The sequence below is a fragment of the Aquarana catesbeiana genome, linkage group LG11 (assembly GCF_042186555.1).
Source record: "Aquarana catesbeiana isolate 2022-GZ linkage group LG11, ASM4218655v1, whole genome shotgun sequence".
NCBI classification, from domain to species: Eukaryota; Metazoa; Chordata; class Amphibia; order Anura; family Ranidae; genus Aquarana; species Aquarana catesbeiana.
In genome coordinates, this window is record NC_133334.1 from 273,422,994 (window position 1) to 273,444,916 (window position 21,923).

Consider the following 21,923-nt stretch of genomic DNA (forward strand, 5'->3'; position numbering starts at 1 on the left):
CAATATGACTTGTGGTTGTAATTGTATACGCTAGATTTTTTTCTTTTATTTGCCTCCCCCACGAAAGTGGCATTACCCGTTAAGGGGACAGAGGATATGTGAAACCACACAGGTGGGGGACCCAAATTTTGCACCACTTGCCCACCGGCCTATAGTAAAAATACATAATTTGTTTGATGTTAAATACCAGGGTTATGGTAGCCGGTATTTTTTTTACTATAGGCAATAAAAAGCGGTTCCTCGGGCGTATATGTTCCCAAGTCATTCCCGTGCTTACCTGATCGATCGGTGAAGCCCGGGAGTGACCCGACACTGGTGGTAGCTGGGTATGGAGAAGAGTGAGGCCAAGATGGCTGCCACTTGTCCCTATGCCCTTGAAGGACCAGAGCAGCATCATGACGTCACTTCCGGCTCATGGGCCATAGTAAATTTTATATTTTGATATTTGGCTTTTAAATGTAAATGAGAGATTTGAGGTCTTTTTGACCCCAGATCTCAATAAAAAGGACCTGTCATCCTTATTTCAATTACAAGGGATGTTTACATTCTTTGTAATAGGAATGAAAGTAATAATATTTTTATTTTTAACCACTTCAATACCAGGCACTTAGACACCTTCCCGCCCAGCCCAATTTTCACCTTTCAGCGCTGTTGCAATTTGAATGACAATTGCACGGTCATGCTACACTGTACCCAAACAAATTTTTTATCATTTTGTTCCCACAAATAGAGCTTTCTTTTGGTGGTATTTGATCACCTCTGCGGTTTTTATTTTTTGCGCAACAAATAAAAAAAGACCGAAAATTTCTTTGTTAAATTTTTTTGTAAATAAGTACGCTTTCTCCTTCAATAATGGGCACTGATACGGCAGCACAGATGGGCACTGATACGGCGGCACTGATGGGCACCGATGAGGTGGCACCAATGAGGTGGCACTGGTGAGGTGGCACTAACGGGCACTGATGATGGGCACTGATAGGCGGCACTGATGGGCACTGATAGGTGGCACTGGTATGCGGCACTGATGGGCACTCATAGGTGGCACCGATGGGCACACATAGGCGGCACTGATGGGCACTCGTAGGTGGCATTGATTGGTATATATGGGTGGTACTGATGGGTACGTATGTGTGGCACTGATAGGTGGGCACTGACAGGTGGCACTGATGGGCAATGACAGGTGCACAGATGGGCAATGACAGGTGGCACTGATAGAGCATTGCTGGGCAGATCTGGGCATATCATGGACATAATAGTGCCAATCAGTGCCCATTTGTGGGCACTGATTGGCACAGATTGGGCACATGTGGATGGCCATGGGGTACATACCTGGCCATCCACGTTGCCCCTTCCTGGTGGTCCTAGTGGCATCCCTGGTAGTCCAGTGGGGTGATCTGAGGGGGGCTGCGCTGATAAACAATCAGCGCAGACCCCCCCTGCCAGGAGAGCCGCCGATCGGCTCTCCTCTACTTGCGTCTATCAGACGCGAGTGAGGAAGAGCCGATCAACGGCTCTTCCTATTGACAGCGTGATCAGCCGTGATTGGACACGGCTGATCACGTGGTAAAGAGCCTCCGCCGGAGGCTTTTTACCAAGATCAGTGTAGCGGTGTGTCAGACTGACACACCGCTCCACCGATCGCCGCGATGCGCGCCCCCGGGGGTGCGCTGCGGCATGACGTCCAGTCAGGATAACACAACCACTTCCCGGACGTCAATCCGCTATAGGGCGGGCGGGAAGTGGTTAAAGAACACCTATCCCTCCGTACTCACGCGCAGAAGTGAACGCATACTTAAGTTGTGCAAACATATGTAAACAATGTTCAAACCACATGTGAGGTATCACTGCGAACGTTAGAGCGAGCGCAATAGTTCTAGCGCAAGACCTCCTCTGTAACTCTAAAAACAAGTAACTTGTACATTTTTTTTTAAAGTTTTAACTATGGAAATTTAAGTACCGTAGTTTGTCGCCATACCACAAGAGTGCTTAATTGTAAAGAATGACATGTTCGGTATCTAGTTACTCGGTGTAACATCATCTTTTATCAAATTCGGTTATCGATTGTGTTTTTTTTGGAGTTAAAATTTAAGTGTATTTCTTGCAAACAAATTGTGTTTGAAAATCCGCTGTGCAAATACTGAGTGACATAGAATATTGCAACGATAGACAAATTGCAACAATCGACAATTTATTCTCTACAGCAGGGATCTGCAATTAGCGGACCTCATGTCCTCAAGTCCCATCATGCCTCTGGGTGTCATGCTTGTGGTGTAGAGTCACATATGGCGACCCATCACATTTCGCTACCTGCTGGAGTGCACATGCGCGACGCCGCCACATGCGTTCCAACACTTTTACGACAAAACTCCACACCCCTCGTGGGCTCGCTTTGCTTGGCATAATTGTAATTAACTCTATGTGCACTTGGATGGTGGGGCTTGAACCTGAACTTAGGGGTGGAGTTTTGTCGTAAAAGTGTTGGAACGCATATGGCGGTGTCACGCATGCGCACTCCAGCGGGTAGCGAAATGTGATGGGTCGCCATATGCGATGCTACAGGGGCTGTCAGAGTCTTGCTATGTCTCACAAGACTTGTAGTTCTGTAACAGCTGGAGGCCCGCTATCTGCATATCCCTGCTTTAGGGTCTTAGCTGAAAAAAATAAAAAAAGGAAATAGAATGTTTGGGGGTTCTAAGTAATTTTCTAGCAAAAAATAGATTTTTACTCGTAAAACAAAGTTCCCGAAAAGACCTGGTCAGCAAGTGGTTAAAGCGGTAGTAAAGCCAGCTTTGTAATTTTTACCTACAGGTAAGCCTATAATAAGGCTTACCTGTAGGTAAAATGAATATCTCCTAAATGTGCACTGTTTAGGGGGGATATTCATCCTGCATGCAGCCAGTTACATCATCGGCGCAAGCGATCTCAAGATCTGGCATTTGACAGATATTCAGAGCTTCGTGCCGGAACCGAGGGCTCCCGCGCGCATGTGCGGGAGTGACGTCATCATGGCTCCGGCCAATCAGCTGGTGCGCACGAACCCGGAAGACCAGGGGGAAGATGTCAGCCCTCTTCAATCCAAGGTGAGTATTTCATAACGTGAAAGTATGTGATTTATTATGCCATTGCCTTGCAGGTTTTTATTTTACAACAGCTGTGGTTTACTAACGCTTTAAAAAAGGGACCGAGCCTCGTATATGGACGGAGGCTCGCTGTCTCTCCCTCCCCCCCCCCCTATTCTTCTATCCCACACTTATTTCGCCTTCTTCTATTCTGTTTTTCCTCTCTCCCTCTTCCATGTCTCCAGTATTCCTCTCTAGATGCAATATAACCTATAAGATCTCCTTTTATGTAAATAGAGATCCGAAATTTTGTCACTATACTCTTGACAACTTATGTTTACGTTGGTTTTCCCAGACTCCCTGAGTCCAGGGGTGCAGCAGGCTCCCAAAGGGGCACCCCTACACAGGGCAGTTAATGCTTATATGTCAACAGACACTCGTTATACGGGTTTAACGTAAAGATTTATTTATAGTGACCTTTGCACTTGTATACGATTGCACTCTCTCAGCAATTATAAGAAATATTTGTTTACCAGGAGGCCTGATGTCAGGTAACTGGCACTGTTTACACTCCTTCATTTTGTTTTCTTTTTGTTTTTATATGTTCATATATTTGTGAAAAACATCAATAAAAAAAACTTATTGAACCATAAAAAAGGGACCGAGGAGCATTGATTGACTGATGACACAGCGGCTGATCACAGTTTGATTTAGAATGAAGTAAAAGTCAACACCTAGTTAGTGGAGTAGGGATCCGGACACTTGGGTTGACAGCACGTTTTTTTTTTTTTTTTTTTTTAGACTTGATCATGCACAGTGCACTTTTTTTCACGTGGATGGACTTTTTGTAGCTGCCCAATAATTTTTGAGAACATTAATGCACGTTGACATATGGGGGGAGATTTACTAAAACTGGAGCAGCTGTGCATGGGGAGCCAATCAGCTTCTAACGTTATCTCATTCAATTAAGCTTTGGCAATAAAACCCGGAAGCCGATTGGTTTTCTATGCAGAGCTGCACCAGATTTTGCATTCTCCAGTTTTAGTAAATAAACCCCACAGGGTCATATTAGCACCGTCTTTCCTAGAAAAAGTACTTGCTTCTATAATAACATAAACATCTCCACTATCTGCTGACCATGCGTCGGTTGTGCTACCATCTATGACATGCATCGTCTCCGTTACCACGCTTCCACTCTGCTCCCATGGCCTATAGATTCTGTGCGGTAAAATCTATGTATCTTATAAAAAGCACATTCCATGCAAGTCTATAATAAACAGAAAATAAGCAATATTTATTTCTTTTTTTTAACTCCCGCCTAAAAAAAAAAAAACAAACAAAAAAAAAAAAAACGATATAGGTCTCAGAACTTAACATTTGGAAAACCCAAACAGGTCGTAAAATGTTTACATCACATAAACAGTAAAATGTAGTACAACACTATTAACACATGTACTGTACATATCCCAATTAGTGTTAAATATTTTGTTGTGACCACAGTGCAGAAGAATTCGCAATCAGAACTACAGAAAGGAGACTGAATAGGATCAGGTTTTCCAGTGCCCACCCTGTGCCAAGAGGTGCTGCAGCTGGCCCTTTGGCATTTATTGTGTGCGCCCACCCCCCCCCCCCCCCCCCCTCCATCCAAGCCCCAGCAGTGGACCGTTTATTTGTAAAGAGACTGTAATGATAGCGGTCTCAAGTAGCTTTCAGCCTCCGAGGCTCGGTTCACACTATGTGAAATCGCACAGGAACCACACCTGTTCAGTTCACATGCGATTTAGCACAGTGCTATTTTTGAGCCTATTCATTTTGAATAGGCTCAAATCGCACCACATTGCGCCAAAGCTGTGCATGCAGCAATTTTGGAACCGCACTGCAGTTGGATCGCATGATCGTCTTGTACCGTGCAACCTGGTGCCAGCAAACACACTGCGTTTGTGATCTGCACTTAGGGTGTCATTAAAAGTAGCAGTTCACCCTAAGGCTACTTTCACACTGGGGCGGGCATCGGTGGTAAAGCACTGCTATTTTTAGTGGCGATTTACCATGGTTTTAGTGGCGCTATTCGGCCGCTAGCGGGGCGCTCTTAACCCCTGCTAGCGACCGAAAAAGGGTTGAAAAAGGCATGCTAAGCACCGCTTTTAACCCTTTTGACCACGGTTTACGCCACCCTTTTGCCAGCGCTGCCCCATTGATTTCAATGGGCGGAGGCGCTTTAGGAGCGGTATATACACTGCTCCTACAGCGCTGCAAAGATGCTGCTTGCAGGACTTTTTTTTTTACTGTCCTGCAAGCACACCGCTCCAGTGTGAAAGCACTGAGGCTTTCACACTGGAGAGGCGCTATGCAGGCGCTATTTTTAGCGATGTAGCACCTCAGTGTGAAAGTAGCCTAACACTAAAATCTCGAAATCTACAGGCAATCCACGATCTAAAACTAACCTATCTAGTCCTGTAAAGAAGAGATCGCTATACCTTTTTTGAAGCCAATCTGGCTTGGTCTCCAGTAGCAGAAGCTCTGCAGAGGAGACAGCCAACAACAGCAGGGAAATGAATGGGGAGGGACGTCACTCATAGACCTACTATGGGGCTTTCGTGGTTGGCTGCCTCCTCTGCACCCGCCTACACAGAGAATCCGCCGCTGACAGCTCAGCGTAGGACCGGACCAGCTTCAAAAAAGGTATGTATACTGATTTCTTCTATACAGGACGAGATAGGTTAGTCTTAGATTGTGGATGCCTGTAGATTTACAGATTTTAGTGTTAGGGTGAACTTCTACTTTAAAGCGGAGTTCCAGTCACTTATGAGTTTATTAAAAGTCAGCAGCTACAAAAACTGTAGCTGCTGACTTTTAATAAACACATACTCACCGGTCCCATGATCCAGCGGTGCACTCACCCCAGCAGTTCTCTCCCTCGGCGGCGCCGGCATCTCTACTGTGGGCACCCGGATGTGACAGCTTGCGGCTTCATAGCCGGGTGCCTGCTGCGCATGTGTGAGCGACGCTGCGCTGTGACTGGTCCCGAAGTCTTCTAGGACCTGTCACATGTTCCGGAAGACTTCGGGAGGGAGGAGAACTTCCGCTTCTGAACACCTAAGGCGATCGGAACGGAAGCGACAGCGAATACCTTTCAAAAATCAGGTACCGCTCCCTTCTCCCCCATCCTCCCCAAAAGCTCTGTTTCACAAACAGGAGCTGGGGAGGAGGCCTTAAAGTGGAAGTTCAACTTTTGGAGGGATCTCCGCTTTAAAGGTTGCAGATCACAAGGGCAGTGCAATTTGAATGCAGTGCGGAAAATGTGCATGGATTGCGGCATTTCCCTCACCACATTAGTGTGAACCTAGCCTGTCTCCTGTAGTATTTGTCCAGTCTTCTGTAGTAATACAGAGCTTAGAAGTCAGGAAAAGCCCACCAACACGTTACAAGGGGTTCCAACATTCACCCTTCATCGGGGTTGGATTTCCTAGTGGAATCAAAAAAAGATTTAAAAAAAAAAAAGAGAAGTGTTCAAGAGCAGATATGCTCATTAAAAAAAGGAATCTGAAGCAGCTAGTTGTGACTTTGCTTTTTCAGCCTTCAGTGATGAAATGTACACAAGATGGCGTGGCGACATTGGTGTGGACTACGTATACCTCCTAATTATACCTGATGCTCTTTTCTGATTAGCAGGGAGATCCCTGAGCGGTCCCTGACAGACACAAAGTAAATAGCCAGTGAATGATTGAATTCACAAAAGTGCGCCCCTAAATAAAAGCTTTGGGCAAACCCTCTCTTTAAAATTAGCAGAGGCGTGGAACAAAGACGGGTAAGTAAATCACATTTACTGACTGACGACGTCACTGGCTTGCCTTATGCCAGCCACAGACGGATCAAAATTCGGCCAGTTCTGTAGAATTTGATCAGTCTATGGGAAAGCTGGTTGTACTGAAGACAAACAATCGGTTGACTTCAGTACAATCAGCCTGTTGGGTTTTTTTTTTTTTCCGCCCAACTGCTGCCGATGGCTATAGCTGCCAGCAGCGATCATTGTATTCTGCAGGTGCACGGAAGAACACAATAGGGCAGCGGGAGGGATTATCCCATCAACCCTTACTGTGTTGATTGAGGAATCAAGCAATTTTCTCTCCTTCACTACGGGGGGGTGTTGAAGGAAAGAAAACTGCATAATGTATGGCCTGCCTTACCCTAGTGCCGTGATGGCGAACCTTGGCACCCCAGATGTTTTGGAACTACATTTCCCATGATGCTCAGCGACACTGCAGAGTGCATGAACATCATGGGAAATGTAGTTCCAAAAAATCTTGGGTGCCGAGGTTCGCCATCGTTGCCCTAGTGCAGTCACCTAGACCAGTGATGGTGAACCTTGTCACTCCAGATGCTTTGGAACTACATTTCCCATGAGGCTCGTGCACTCTGCAATGTAGCTGAGCATCATAGGAAATGTAGTTCCAAAACATCCTGGGTGTCAAGGTTCGCCATCACTGACCTAGACCAAGGGTGCTCAACCCGTGGCCCTCCAGCTGTTGCGGAACTACAAGTCCCACGAGGCATTGCAAGGCTGTTAGTTAAACAAGCATGACTCCTAAAGGCAGAGGCGTGATGGGACTTGTAGTTCCACAAACAGCTGAAGGGCCACAGGTTGGGCAACCATGACCTAGACCAGGTGTAGGCAACCTCGGTGCTCCAGCTGTTTTGAAACTACAAGTCTTATGAGACATCGCAAGACCCTGACAATTACAGGCATGACTCTTAGAGGCATGATGGGATTTGTAGTTTCACCACAGCTAGAGGGCTGAGGTTGCCTACCCCTGACCTAGACAGATAAAACCTTAATGTAAACTGCAAATCAAAAACCAACCTTAAAATAAAAGAAAAAAAAAAAAAAAATAGGCTTGGCTCAGCCTGCGATGTGGCTGCTTCCAAGTTGTACACAAAACTGGTTATAAAATACAGAATTTTAATCGAGGATCATGGCGGACAGAGCGTTGAGATCCCGCATATAAGGGTGAGCGGACAACACCTGGTTGATTTTCTCGATTTGCTCCTTCTCAGGAAATATTTTCGATAGTTGGGCCTTTAGAGATAAAGTCTCGTCATGGCCCCTCTGGGGCGGGAGAGGCGGCCTGGGGCCGGGTAGGTTCGCTATTGCTGGATTGATCTGCCTTGGAGGAAATACGTTTGCAGGGACACGGATGTGTTTGATTGCTTCTCTGGCGAGAGGGAACTCCTGGCTGGGAAAAAACACTCCGCTGTCCGGGGGAGAGGGCACAGATGTGTTCCTGTAAGAGAGAGAGAGAGCGAGAGAGAGAGAGAGAAGAAAAAAAGAAAGATTAGCCGTTATGTAAAATAGTTATATAACCGGTCCACTTTATTCCATGAGAATTCTTAAAGGCAGGCAAAAAAAAAGCAATGAATCCAGTTTAGGCCTCTTTCACACGGGCTTCAGCTTGTATAATATATCAGAACTCGATATCCATCGGGACCCGTCAATCACTCGGTACACAGGCAGAACAGCAGTCTAACATCTGTATCAATATAATCTATAATGAAGCAATCCCTCATTGTTAATATGCCTATATGCTACTACTACAATTCGGTCTACATACCCAAGGTTTATTACTATGTAATTATGTTGAGACAATTGTTTTACATTATGAATTGTTCAGACCTCACTTAGAGACTTATCATATTATACCATTTTATTTATTTGTTACTATTTTACATGAGTATGTATACACTTTGAAATAAAAAAACCATGTCTACATTGATTGGTTCATTTGACTTAGTAATGTGCTTCATATAAAGTCCCACAAATTGTCCTTTTTTGTTCAATGTATCGGGGATGGAGGTATATTTAAAACTTAGTTTTAGCCTAGTCTTAGTTTTCTTTTCTCAGCTCAGTAGATTTTTTTTTTTTAAGAAAGGCCTGGATTCTTTCCTAAATGTACATAATATAACTGAATACTAACATTTATAGGCAACGTTGATCCAGGGAATATCAGATTGCCTCTTGGGGGATCAGGAAGGAATTCCCCCATCTCCCCCCCCCCCCCCCCCCCCGATGGAGCAAACTGATTTTTTTTTGTCTTCCTCTGGATCAACTGTGGGTATAGGATTGTGGAAGATTATGGAGTTTTCTTTTTCGATTTGTGTTTTGTTTTTGCTCTCTGTGGTTTGAACTAAATGGACTTGTGTCTTTTTTTTTTTTCAACCAGATTAACTATGTATAAATCTGGACGCAGTGTGCTAGCTGGATGCGGGGGTGCAGGAATCTCACCTGTTGACGCACCCACAACCACCTGCAGCCAAATTGCGCTGCTCTTACAAGGCGTGTGGGGCTGCCATTCATTCTGAATGGCAGCCCCACACATCTCAGCCCGTTTGGTGAAAAAGACCATGCGGTTTCACTGCAGCCGCGTTTTTAGAAAGGTGCATGTACCTTTTTTCTGCGGGGAAATGCGGACACAGCAGCTACACTAGTGTGAGCCGAGCCTAACTGCAGTAGAGAAAAGAAGTCGCCAACCTGCCCATTTCTGTCTGGCAGTGTTGTTTGGATCAAAACAAGTTCAATAGCTGCAGCTTCTGAAGCTTTACACCGAAAGTATTCCACCTGTGTATTTAGCAATCTGCTTTGAGCTCAGCTTCAACGGATCGGTGTTCTTATGAAAAGTAACCTTCCTGTGTGCTGTGCTTTTATGTAATAACTATACCAAGCAATTTCCTGTGTTTATATTATAAAACAGTACGGCCCAGAGACGCTATGTACACAGTATTTGTGTCCTGCCAGAGGACCCCTGCCTTTTTGTTCTACATTATGTGCCGTAAGAGAAAGAAAGAAAAAAGAAAGAAAAAAAGAGAAAGAAAGAAAAAGAGAAAGAAAGAAAAAGAAGAGAAAGAAAGAAAAAGAGAAAGAAAAAGGAGAAAGAAAAAGGAGAAAGAAAAAGAAGAAAGAAAAAGGAGAAAGAAAAAGAAGAAAGAAAAAGAGAAAGAAAAAAGAGAAAGAAAAAGAGAAAGAAAAAAAAGAGAAAGAAAAAGAGAAAGAAAAAAGAGAAAGAAAGAAAAAGAGAAAAAAGAGAAAGAAAGAAAAAGAGAGAAAAAAGAGAAAGAAAGAAAAAGAGAGAAAAAAGAGAAAGAAAGAAAAAGAGAAAGAAAAAAGAAGAAAGAAGGAAAGAAAGAAAGAAAAAACAAGAAACTTACACTGGACCTCCCCGTACTGAGTCCCGCAATCCCCCCGTCAGGCACTGGGACGTCGCTTTACCGGGAGATTTGAAATCCTCCTGGCTTTCTCTCCTCTCCTCCAGAGCTTATAGGATGGGCTAGGCGTCTTCTGATTGGTCAGCTCCGTCTATGTGACGGTGCTGACCAATTAGAATGCCTCTTGTTCGTACATGCCGAGAGGTACGGATAGGAGATTAAGCTGCAGGGATTTCAAATCCCTGGACCGGTGAAGCAGAGACCAGGTGTCTGACAGCAGGGGATCGCAGGACTCTGGTACATCGGTACGGGGGGGGTTTACGGGTCCAGTGTAAGTTCACCTTACAGATTTTCTGTAAAAGGTGAGCTTACACTTAAGCTCTGTAAAAATCCCAGCATGCATCTGGTTTTGATTACTAAACCTTTCCAGGTTTAGCCACTTCAATACTGGGTACTTTCACCCCCTTCCTGCCCAGGCCAACTTTCAGCACTTTCACACTTTGAATGACAATTGCGCGGTCATGCAATGCTATACCCAAACAACATTTTTATCATTTTTTGGAGAAAGATAGAGCTTTCTTTTGATAGTATTTAATTACCACTGAATTTTTTCCTTAACAAATAAAAAAAAAAAAAAAAAAAAAACACCACACACACACACACACATTTTTCTTAGACTCAGTTACAAAATTTTGCAAATAAGTAATTTTTCTTTCACCGATGTGTGCTGATGAGGCTGCACTGATGGGCAATGATAAGGAGGCACTGATAGGTAGCACTGATGGGACTGCATTGATAACCAATGCGCTGATCAGTGCAGACCACTCCCTGTCAGGAGAGTCACTTATTGGTTCTCCTCTACTCATGTGCTGTCAGCAGACGAATGCCGATGACCGGCACCTCCTACTTACACTGTGATTGGACACAGCTGATCACGTGGTAAAGAGCCTACATCATAGGACTCCTTACCGCGATTGGAGATGCGGTGTGTCCGAGTGACATACCACAACGATTGCCGGGAGTGCGCGTGAGCGTCTTGTTACGAAGGACGTCATACGACGTCCAGTCAGAACAATGGGGCCCCACCCGGCCGTCATGTTGGCTGGGCGTGGTGGTGTTAAAGAATAATCTTTAAAAGAGAAGTATGGGGATCTTTTTTTATTTGAGATTCATACTTACCTAGGTGGATGCAGCATCTGTCCCAATGCTGCGTCTGTCCCCCGGCGCCTCTACACTGAAAGCAGAGCGATCGAACAATGTCGCTCGCTCAGTTTTCAGAGCTCCGTGAGCAGAGAGCTGCAGACTAAGTCACAGCCCTCTGCTTGTATCCCTCCACAGTCATTGGAGCACTGAACTGTGGAGGGGCAGACCGCGCCGTCTCAGGCTCTCAGCGGCTCGCTGAGAGGCTCAGGCGGGTATCAGTCCAGATCTTGTCACGATGACGTGGTGCCTGGACTGAAATCCGTGACGTCAGCAGAGAGCAGAACTCAGCCCGCTCTCTGCCGAATACGGATCACAGGAGTGCAAAACGAATTGCACTCCTGCGACCCTTAGGAGAAGCCCAGCCAAACGAGCTCAGGCTGAACTTCTCCTTTAAGACATACCCCTCTGAGTGCAACCCACCTGGAGAAATACTTACCTTCATTCTGGATCTAGTGATCTTCAACGTGCAGCCCCTGACCAGTCGCACTTAATCCTGTGCATGGTCTCCACAGCGTCATTTGTTCATTCATATGAAGCGCCCTACTCATTGGAGCCCTCCAGAGGATGAAAAAGGACATGACAAGAACAATTCCTGAAGCACAGCTGTGCGGTTCCAGGCAGGATCACTCACTGAAGACCACTGGATCCAAGACGAAAGGATGTATTTCTACAGGTGGATTGCACCAAGGAGGGGTGGGGGAACATGCCTTAAAAGCAAATCTTGTGCCAAAAGGTACTGTTTTTCTTTAGGGTCACATGGGCAAGCTTTGCTGCATTCAGCAGGAGATTTGTGAACAGATCTCCCCGCTTAGAGTAGAACAGGACAGATGTCTGGAAGGTGGGCAGACTCAAAGGTAGGCAAATGTAAACCAATGCTGATAGGCGGACCTGACTGGAACGGGTCACTGGACTTTTTATACATTTAGAGAACGTTTCCAGTGAGACAGACAACAATGAAGCAATGCTAGACTATGAGACCGATACCTGTGCTCGGGCCACGCAGTGAGAAAGTCGTTTAGCTTCGGCCCAAACCTTCCCAGTGGGTCATCAGGAAGCATAAAAAGGTCACCGACAAACGTGTATTGCAATATCCTGGAAGCAAAAATATTAAAAAAAGATGTAATTTAACCCTTTCGCTGCACGAGCAACTATTTTTATCAACACATGTTAAAATATAGATTTGATTAGCAGTTACGCAAATATCATGCAGCTAGAAAATTTACAGCTATTACCTTTTTATCCCATGGGCCTTATGTATCTGAAAATTTAGAATGTTTTTGGGATTTTACATAATCAGAACAAAGTGCATTCCTATGATCCATAGGAGAAGTAGCACCAAAAGATCTTTTAAGCTTTAAGAACATAAACGCATATTTTCATTAAAAATACACTGAAAATTAAAGTGATATTAAAAAGGCTGCTTTTTTAACCACTTGCCGACCAGCCACGGCTGCAGGTTGGCACGTTCCCGCGAATTGCTGTAACTACTGTAAGTCGGCTCCTTTAAAGAGCCATAAAAGGCGCGCGCCCGCTGCACAGCGGGGGCCCCAATGCGCGTGGCCACAATGTCCGCCGGCCACCCGCCATCGTGGGCATGAGAGCCAGAACTGGGATCTGTGTATGTAAACACACAAATCCCTGTTCTGACAGGAGAGGAGAAGCAGATCTGCTGTTCCTAGTAATTAGGAACAGCGATCTGTCTCCTCCTCCTACTCCCCCCCTCAGTTAGAAACACACACGAGGGAACACATTTAACACCTTGATCGCCCCCTAGTGTTAATCTCTTCCCTGCCACAGACAGTAATCGGTGCATTTTTATAGCACTGATGACTGTTTAAAATTTCATTGGTCCCAAAAAAAAAGTGTCCGATCCATCGGCCACAATCCCGCTAAAAGTCGCAGATCGCCGCCATTACTAGTTTAAAAAAAATAAATAAATAAAAAAAAGCCACAAATCTTTCCCCAATTTTGTAGATGCTATAAACTTTTGCGAAAACTATTATTATTTCCTGACTTTACAATGTTTTTTTATCTCCGGTTATTACTATCAAAAATGGACTGAAAAGTTCTAGAGTTCTAATGATAATCCCCAAAAAAATAAATAAAAAGTTATAAAGTTCTGCTTCGAATGGAAAATACGGCCGCACAGACCTTTCTTTGATAATCTGCATCCATGTTGGCGATTCCCCTACAAACTCCCGCAGGTTGTCATTGGTGACAATAATTCCTCTCGTTTTCTCTGCCAAATGTAAGAGGAATCTAAGGATAGAAGGCAAAAGAAAAGCCAGTTAATGAATTTCATCCAAACAAATCTATTAGTTCCCATTTCTTTGCAGTCAGAACAATAATCATCCATGGATAAAATCACCTGGTTACGTTTTTTAAAGGGGATGTCCATGTTTTTATGTCACTTTAAATAGTTTGGACCAGCTCTGTCCAAGCAAACGAACGATTTTCTTCACCAAGTGCTGCAGTGTCTCTAAGCACTGTATGTACTGCATGTAACTTCAGCTACATACAGTACACAGTGCTGGGTTCTGGCTGTGAGAGGAGACTTCCCATCTTACAACCGGAACAAAACAGAGTCTGTCTGAGAGGCGCTCAGCCATTCATAGGCAGCTTTGTATTCTGTGAATGAATAAAAAGCGTCCTCTGGATTGGCTGAGTGGAAGGGCAGGCTGAATCACGCTCTCAGACTCAGCCAGAGAAAGCATTGTATTCATTCACAGAATACAAAGCTGCCTATGAATAGCTGAGCGCCGCTCAGACAGACTCGTGTTTTTTTTCCCGGTGTGAGACGGGAAGTCTCTGCCTCACAGCTGGAACCCAGCACTGTGTACTGTATGTAGCTGAAGTTACATGTAGTACATACAGTGCTTAGAGACACTGCAGCACTTAGCGAAGCAAATAGTGCTGATCCAATCTAACTATTGAAAAACAAATAACATCAGCTTTAAATCCTTTAACTAATAAACAAACAAATAGCGCAGGTTACATGGTTCGTGTTATATACAATTGTTGCTATAAAAATGTCCATTTGAGCAATGCGCTCTTTGTGAGATGCAAACAGTCTATAGATAGGGCAGCCTTTTGATGGGAGGTGAAGCCGCTCCAAGTATGCAAAGGAAAAACAACAAGAAAGGCGCCTCTTAGTAAACTGTATATTTAATAGAGGTCGACCGATATATCGGCCGGCCGATATATCGGCCGATATTTGGCTTTTTTTACTTAATCGGCATCGGCCGATTGTGCTGATAAAAAAAGCCGATTATAACTTCAGCGGGACTTGCAAATGAATTCTGTAATAGAAGTCAATGCAAGTTTCCCGAGGTTATCTGTGGAGAGGATTTTCTCCCCCTCTGGGCAGCCTGCCAAGTCTGATAAGAAGATACATTTGTATCTTTTCAAGTTCTTTTTATCAATAGACTGAACTCGGTGTGTAGAAGTTCTCAGTTTAACCATTTAAAGACTAAATCTTTTCTGACACTTGTTGCTTACAAGTAAAAATCCTGTATTTTCTGCTAGAAATTCACTTGGAACCCCCAAACATTATATATATATTTTTTAGCAGAGACCCTAGGGAATAAAAAAGCGGTTGTTGCAATATTTTATGTCACACGGTATTTGCGCAGCGGTCTTTCAAACGCAATTTTTAAAAAAAAAAAATTAATGAAATAAAAAAAAAAAACTAAGCAGTAAAGTTAGCCCATTTTTTTTCGTCCAAAAGTTTTGGTTACCTGTTTTTGTGTATTTAATATTTATGATAGTTATTTTTTTTTAATCTAAATTATGCATAGAAGTGAACTGATTGGAGGTTTGTTTTGTTTAATAAATGTTTAAATGTAAACAATTTTCTGTATCACTTATTACTTATGGTTGCTTCACACTGCAGCGGGCAGGCGTTGACGGTAAAACGCTGTTAGTTTTAGCGGCGCTTTACCGTCATTTTAGCGGCGCTATTCGGCTGCTAGCAGGGCGCTTATAACCCAGCTAGCGGCCGAGGAAGGGGTTAAATGTGCCCATGAAGCGCTGCTGCCGAAACGCTTTGCTGGCGCTTCGGCAGCGGTGCGCATTCATTTCAATGATCAGGAGTGGTGGAGGAGCGGTATACACCGCTCCAAAGATGCTGCTTGCAGGACTTTTTTTTAACATCCTGCCAGCGCATTGCCTCAGTGTGAAAGCACTCGGGCTTTCACACTGAGACTGCAGGGGAGCCGTTTTACAGGCACTTTACAGGCGCTATTTTTAGCCCAAAAGCACCTGAAAAACGCCCCAGTGTGAAAGGGGTCTAACTGTTAGATTTTATGAGATGAAGGGAAAAAAAAAAAAAAAAATCGGCCTAATATATCGGCCCAAAAAAATCGGCATCATATATCGGCCATCGGCCACCGCGATTTCTAAATATCGGCATCGGCCAGAGAAAAACCCATATCGGTCGACCTCTAATATTTAATGGTGTATAAGCATTAAAAACACTCACATTAAAAACTTAGATAGTCCGGCATGGGGAGCTCAGTATAGGCATACAGGATTGCGTCCTCCTCTGTCCACAGTCTTATTCCTCTATTGCTGACGGCTAGCTAGCTTGAGAAAGGAGCGCGCTCGAGTGCGCATGCTCTGAAACGCGTCGCCTTACGGCAGTACAGCACATACTTTGGATGTGCGTTCCAGCGTCCCAGCCTCCCAATTGACTACTCGGCGGTGCCCAAGCCTCGTTCTGGACAATCACTGATACCGGAAGCTTCTGCCACACGGACCAGCCGTCAGCAATAGAGGAATAAGACTGTGGACAGAGGAGGACGCAATCCTGTATGCCTATACTGAGCTCCCCATGCCGGACTATCTAAGTTTTTAATGTGAGTGTTTTTAATGCTTATACACCATTAAATATACAATTTACTAAGAGGCGCCTTTCTTGTTGTTTTTCCTTTAAATCCTTTAACTGTTTTAGTGTAAAATTATGTCTCAGCCAGTTGCAACTAGCGATGGAGAGGGTGGGTGGGATTATGCGACTGTTGTCGCATGACACTTGACTCTTCTCTGCTACATCTATGGGCTTTATTCATAAAGCAGCATTATGGCCTTATCATGGCGTATCCTAGCTGTCCTGTTCAGTTGCTGAAAGCGATGACAAAAAAAAACTAAAAAAAAAAAAAAATTGGATTTTTGGTTTACCTGTAAAACCCTTTTCTTGGAGAACATCACAAGACAAAAGGGTGTCATAGAAAAAAATAAAAAAAAAAATAAAAAAAGGACACAAAGGGGATGATTTACTAAAGGCAAATAGACTGTGCACTTTGCAAAGTTGCAAGAGCAGTTGTGCCAGAGTTTGGTAAATGAGCAGAAGCTCTGCTGACTTCCATCATCCAATCACGTACAAGCAAAAATGCTGTTTTCTTTGATTTTCCTTGCATGCGATTGGGTATTCTTTGTAAAGTGAAACTTTACCTCATTTAATAAGCTCTGGAGCAACTGCACTTTGCAAAGTCGGTTTGCCTTTAGTAAATCAACCCCCACAAAATCCCACCCTAAGCATAATCTGCCCCATTAGGCACGGCTTCAGTTTTTGTAGCAAGCCATAACTGCAGAGGACAGGATCTCTGGGCCCTACGATGTACTCCAAGAAAGGGATTTCGTAGGTACACCTAAAACCTCATTTTGTTTACATTATACACCGGGTATCTTCATCTCCATTATGATAGGGATGTTCCAAAGCACTGGATTATGAGGGGAAGGCATAATGGCAATAAGCCCCAAACTAAACCAGAACAGGTTAGAACTTCACACAGCAGCCTGGAAAACACACCCACCAAAGGTAGCGTCTCCAACGGCTTCTAACATCCACTTGGTAAAACTTCACAAATGAAGCTTGAGCTACTGAAGTTTGATGAAGAATAGCCCAGAAGGCACCAACACTCCTAGTAGGACGAGCCGTTACCGAAAATGGTGGAACTTTTAAGACTGAGAAATAAGCTGGCAGATTCATCAAGAGAGTCCCTTCCTTGGGGCTACAGGATTCTGACTGACAAATTACAGTATTTGACTTTAGGTAACACCTGATAGCATGAGTCAAATCCAAGATGTGGGCCTTGTCCCCCCCGCGTCTGAGGCTTAGGACAGAAAGAAGCCAACACAATGTCCTGCTTGAGATGGAACGAAGAAACCACCTTAGGCAAGGACAGCCGAGGCTGTAAAACCACCTCGTCATGGTGGATTAGCAGGAACGTTTCCTTCCAGGTAACATCAGCCAGTTCTGAAAGTACGAGAAAACCTAATGACAACCAGAACAAAACCTTCCATGTCAAAAGGAATATCCCAGGTGGGGTCAAATGGAGGTTTCTGTAGTACAGAATGTATCTAGTTGGAGGTCCCACAGTGTCAACAATGGTTCCAAGAAGTTTAACTGGTGGAACAATGCACAATACGCCTTGCACTAAGGCCCGCACTAAAAGAGTATGAAGCAATCAGTCTCTGAAAAAGACCACCAAGGCTGAAATTTTGGTCTTAGAGCGTACTTTAGGCCAATCCCAAATCAACTCCAGACTGGAGAAGAGCCAGGATGTGGACCAAATACTTGGGTGAAAACGCCAATCCTCACGCTTAGCAAAATAAGACACTAGCAAAAAAAAAAAACAAGCCTTAAGCCTTGCCAGGAGGGGACTGCCAATCTTTTTTGCCAGTGTCCAATAAGCCAAAGGTGGCACCATAATCTATAGCAATGGTCTCCAAACCCTAGGGCCGAATGTGGCCCTTTGCTTCCTTGCTTTTATCTGGCCCTATTAAATTCACTGACACCAACGATGGGGAACAGTTCCTATCAACAATGGGGCCCAATAACACCAACAATGGGGCCCAATAACACCAACAATGGGGCCCAATAACACCAACAATGGGGCCCAATAACACCAACAATGGGGCCCAATAACACCAACAATGGGGCCCAATAACACCAACAATGGGGCCCAATAACACCAACAATGGGGCCCAATAACACCAACAATGGGGCCCAATAACACCAACAATGGGGCCCAATAACACCAACAATGGGGCCCAATAACACCAACAATGGGGCCCAATAACACCAACAATGGGGCCCAATAACACCAACAATGGGGCCCAATAACACCAACAATGGGGCCCAATAACACCAACAATGGGGCAAAATGTCTTCCAATGACACCAAAGATGGGTCACAATTCCTCTCAATAATGAGGGATGGTTTACTCCCAGTGGCCACAATCTGGCCCCCTAAAGTCTGAAGGACAGTAAATAGGCCCTTTGTTTAGAAAGTTTGAAGACCCCTGATCTATAGTAGTGAAGATGAGGATACCCTGTGTGCTGGGAGGTACGATAAAGAAAACCTGATACTTCAGAGGAGCATCCGCTTCCTGTCATGTGCAGCGTAGGTGCTGGGTGATTGACCCAACACTGTTACATGGGGGAAGGGAGATGGCTTTTAGCCATGCATGAGCTCCAACTTCAGCAAATCAGGTTACATAAGACTTATTTTCCTTCATCCAACAGCTAAAACAGATCAGTAGAGGGAAAAAAAAAAAGGCAAATATCAGCATGTACTCAGGAGTGGGGCACTAATGTAGACCTGTTTATTTTGCCCTACACTCCCCATATAAAAGTTTCAATGACAAAGTGCAAGTGGTTACTTAAAGCGGAACTAAACCCATTTATCGTTCTCAGCCAAGGAAGCTGCCATCTTGGCCTCTGTCTGATCTGCAGTGGCTGCGATGCTGCACATGTCATCGGTTATGACTCCGGCCATTTGATGGTTTGACAGCTTGGTTGAGCGCACAAGCAAATATGACAGTTACATTCCAGAACACGTGCTGGTAACATAACGTTTTTTGGAACAAAGAAAGGGAGACCAACTTGTTTAGGAGAGAGGCCGTGCCACGTCCAGTAGTACATAAACACAAGAAAAGGGTTCCCCTAGGTGGACTTTACCGGCACTTGCATGATAGAAAAAAATTAGAAATAGAAGCTATAGTACATCATAAAAAGGTGTATGTTTATTCAATTAGGGAAATACAAGTATTAAAAACAAAGTGGATATCATCGGTAACAAAGTAGTACTAATGCATCCGGCATGTAGAGCGCTCTACATGCCGGATGCAGGTTTGCGTGGCTGGCCGTGTCTACACTCTCACCCTCATAGGGGCGCCTTCCTGTGACCTCAGCTTACCGCTCTGGCTTGCGCACGCCCGGGTCGGGCGGGATGGGCATAGTGTCATACTCCTATATGGAGATTACTGCTTATCTTCCTGCAGCCTATACCATCTAATATTAGCACTTATACTCATTACATCCTAAATTGCCCACCGACACCCTGCTCTCTTTCAGTGGCTTTGTGTTTCAAACTTCCTCCCACAAGCAGTTAATGGAACTTTCCCAGATGAACCCCTCTTTTCGATCATGCCCCTGAAGAAGGACCCTAGAAACATTAAACACCCCGAAACGCGTCGGGCTTGAAAAGAGGTTTCTTTTCACCATTGCTTATTGCTTGACTGTTTCATGTATTTACCTATTAGTACTGCTTTGTTACCGATGATATCCACTTTGTTTTTAATACTTGTATTTCCCTAATTGAATAAACATACACCTTTTTATGATGTACTATAGCTTCTATTTCTAATTTTTTTCTATCATGCAAGTGCCGGTAAAGTCCACCTAGGGGAACCCTTTTCTTGTGTTAACGTTTTTTGGAACGGTTAGGCCTCATTCACACCATGATGCAGAGACGTCAGCTTTTCTGAATGCATTTTGCAAGGGCTCAAAGAAAACAATGGTTCTCTATGTGCCCTGCAAAGTGCATACAGTTTTCTGCACTGGAAAAAAAAAAAACGGACATGAAATCAACATTGGCTTGAACAGGGCACATAACTGACGCACATGAAAACTGATGTAAAACGTGTATTAAAACTCACTGAAACCTGATGTAAAGTGATGTCTCTGCAAGTGAGACCTGCGCGGTTTTCCTATCAGTTTTCATACACGTATGGTGTGAATGAACCCTTAAAGTGATTGTAAAGCTTCATTTAAAAAAAAAAAAAAAAATACATATACTTGCCTCCACTGTGCAGCTCATTTTGCACAGAGTGGCCCCGAAAACTGTCTCCTGGGGTCCCTCGACGGTTCCTCCCCACAGCAGATAACCCCCTAGGAGAAGCGCTCTCCCGGGGGGGGGGGGGGGTTATGCGCTCCCAAGTCCATCATTCGGCATCCATAGCCGCCGAATGTATGACTTAGCCCCGCGTCATTGGATTTGATTGACAGCAGCGGGAGCCAATGGCTGCGCTGCTATCAATCTATCCAATCTAGAGCTGAGAACCCCAGGCAGAGGAAGAGCGCGTCTCCGCCGGATGAATGAAGTGCCAGGGCTCAGGTAAGTAAAAACGGGGGGGGGCTGGGTCACTGCCAGGTGTTTTTTCACCTTAATGCATAGGATGCATTAAGGTGAAAAAACACGAGGGTTTACAACCCCTTTAATTGATTTAGTTCTGCTTTAAAAAGGGGTGTCTTGGCGAAAAAGTTACCCCGGCGGATAAGGACCCCCATGTACTGCGCAGGCGCAGCGCTTGTGCAGTACGAAGCAGTACCGAGCCGAAAAATACACAGCTGAGCGTCAGCTGTACATCGTGCCTGCGCACATTTAACACCACACTCTGCAAGGGGCGGATAATAAACACATTATCACAGTAATACACCCGCCCCTTGCAGAGTAGCACGGGCATTGGGAGCGGGCGGCAGCGTCGGCCAGAATGTCCTGCTCATTGCGCAGGCGCTGTCTACAGCTGACTCACAGCTGTTCAGCTTCGGATATTTTCGGCGGCTCCCTTGTTGTTCGTACTGCGCAAGCGCTGCGACTGCGCAGCACAGGGGGGTCATTATCCACCAAGGGGAACTTTCTCGGCAGAACAAGGGAACTAAACCCACTGGATTTTAAATGGTTTCCCAAAGCAGGTAAATTCAAGGCATGCCATAAATGATAACTGTCACATTTGCTTGTGCTGTCAACTGAACTGTCAAATCATCAAATGCCTGGTGTCATAACTGATGACATGTGCAGCACCATGGCGATATCAGATGAAACAGAGGCCAAGATGGCAGCTTCCTTGGCTGTAAAGTATAGAAAGGTTTAGTTCTGCTTTAAACCAATATAAATGCTATATTGTGGTAGACCTGTCATCGTGTGATGCAATCCGAGAGCCCAATACAGTCCTGGCAGGGGTGAAAGACAGGATGCCCAGCTCCTCTAGTTCTTGTAGAAAATGCTGCTCTGTACGGAATAAAAACAAAAAATTAATAAACTGACAATTAGAACTAAGAGATATCTATGTTATAGACCAAACCCAACACGCCCCTCATTAGTGATGCTCAGAAGAAACTGCTAATTTGTCCTTAGCAAAGATCTCACAAATTGCACAAATGCAATAAATTACTACAGTGACT

At 44.6% G+C, this 21,923-nt stretch overlaps 1 protein-coding gene across 1 annotated transcript; it reads right to left on the bottom strand.

Annotated features, from left to right (window-relative positions):
• Positions 1-7,999: 7,999 nt before the first annotated feature.
• N4BP1 (NEDD4 binding protein 1) lies at positions 8,000-21,750 on the bottom strand (the record flags this gene model as incomplete). Its single annotated transcript, XM_073605836.1, is given in 4 exon segments — positions 8,000-8,341; positions 12,444-12,551; positions 13,611-13,718; positions 21,654-21,750. Coding segments are annotated over 4 exon segments (635 nt in total), but the record flags the coding sequence as incomplete, so codon positions are not given.
• Between the last annotated feature and the right edge of the window lie 173 nt (positions 21,751-21,923).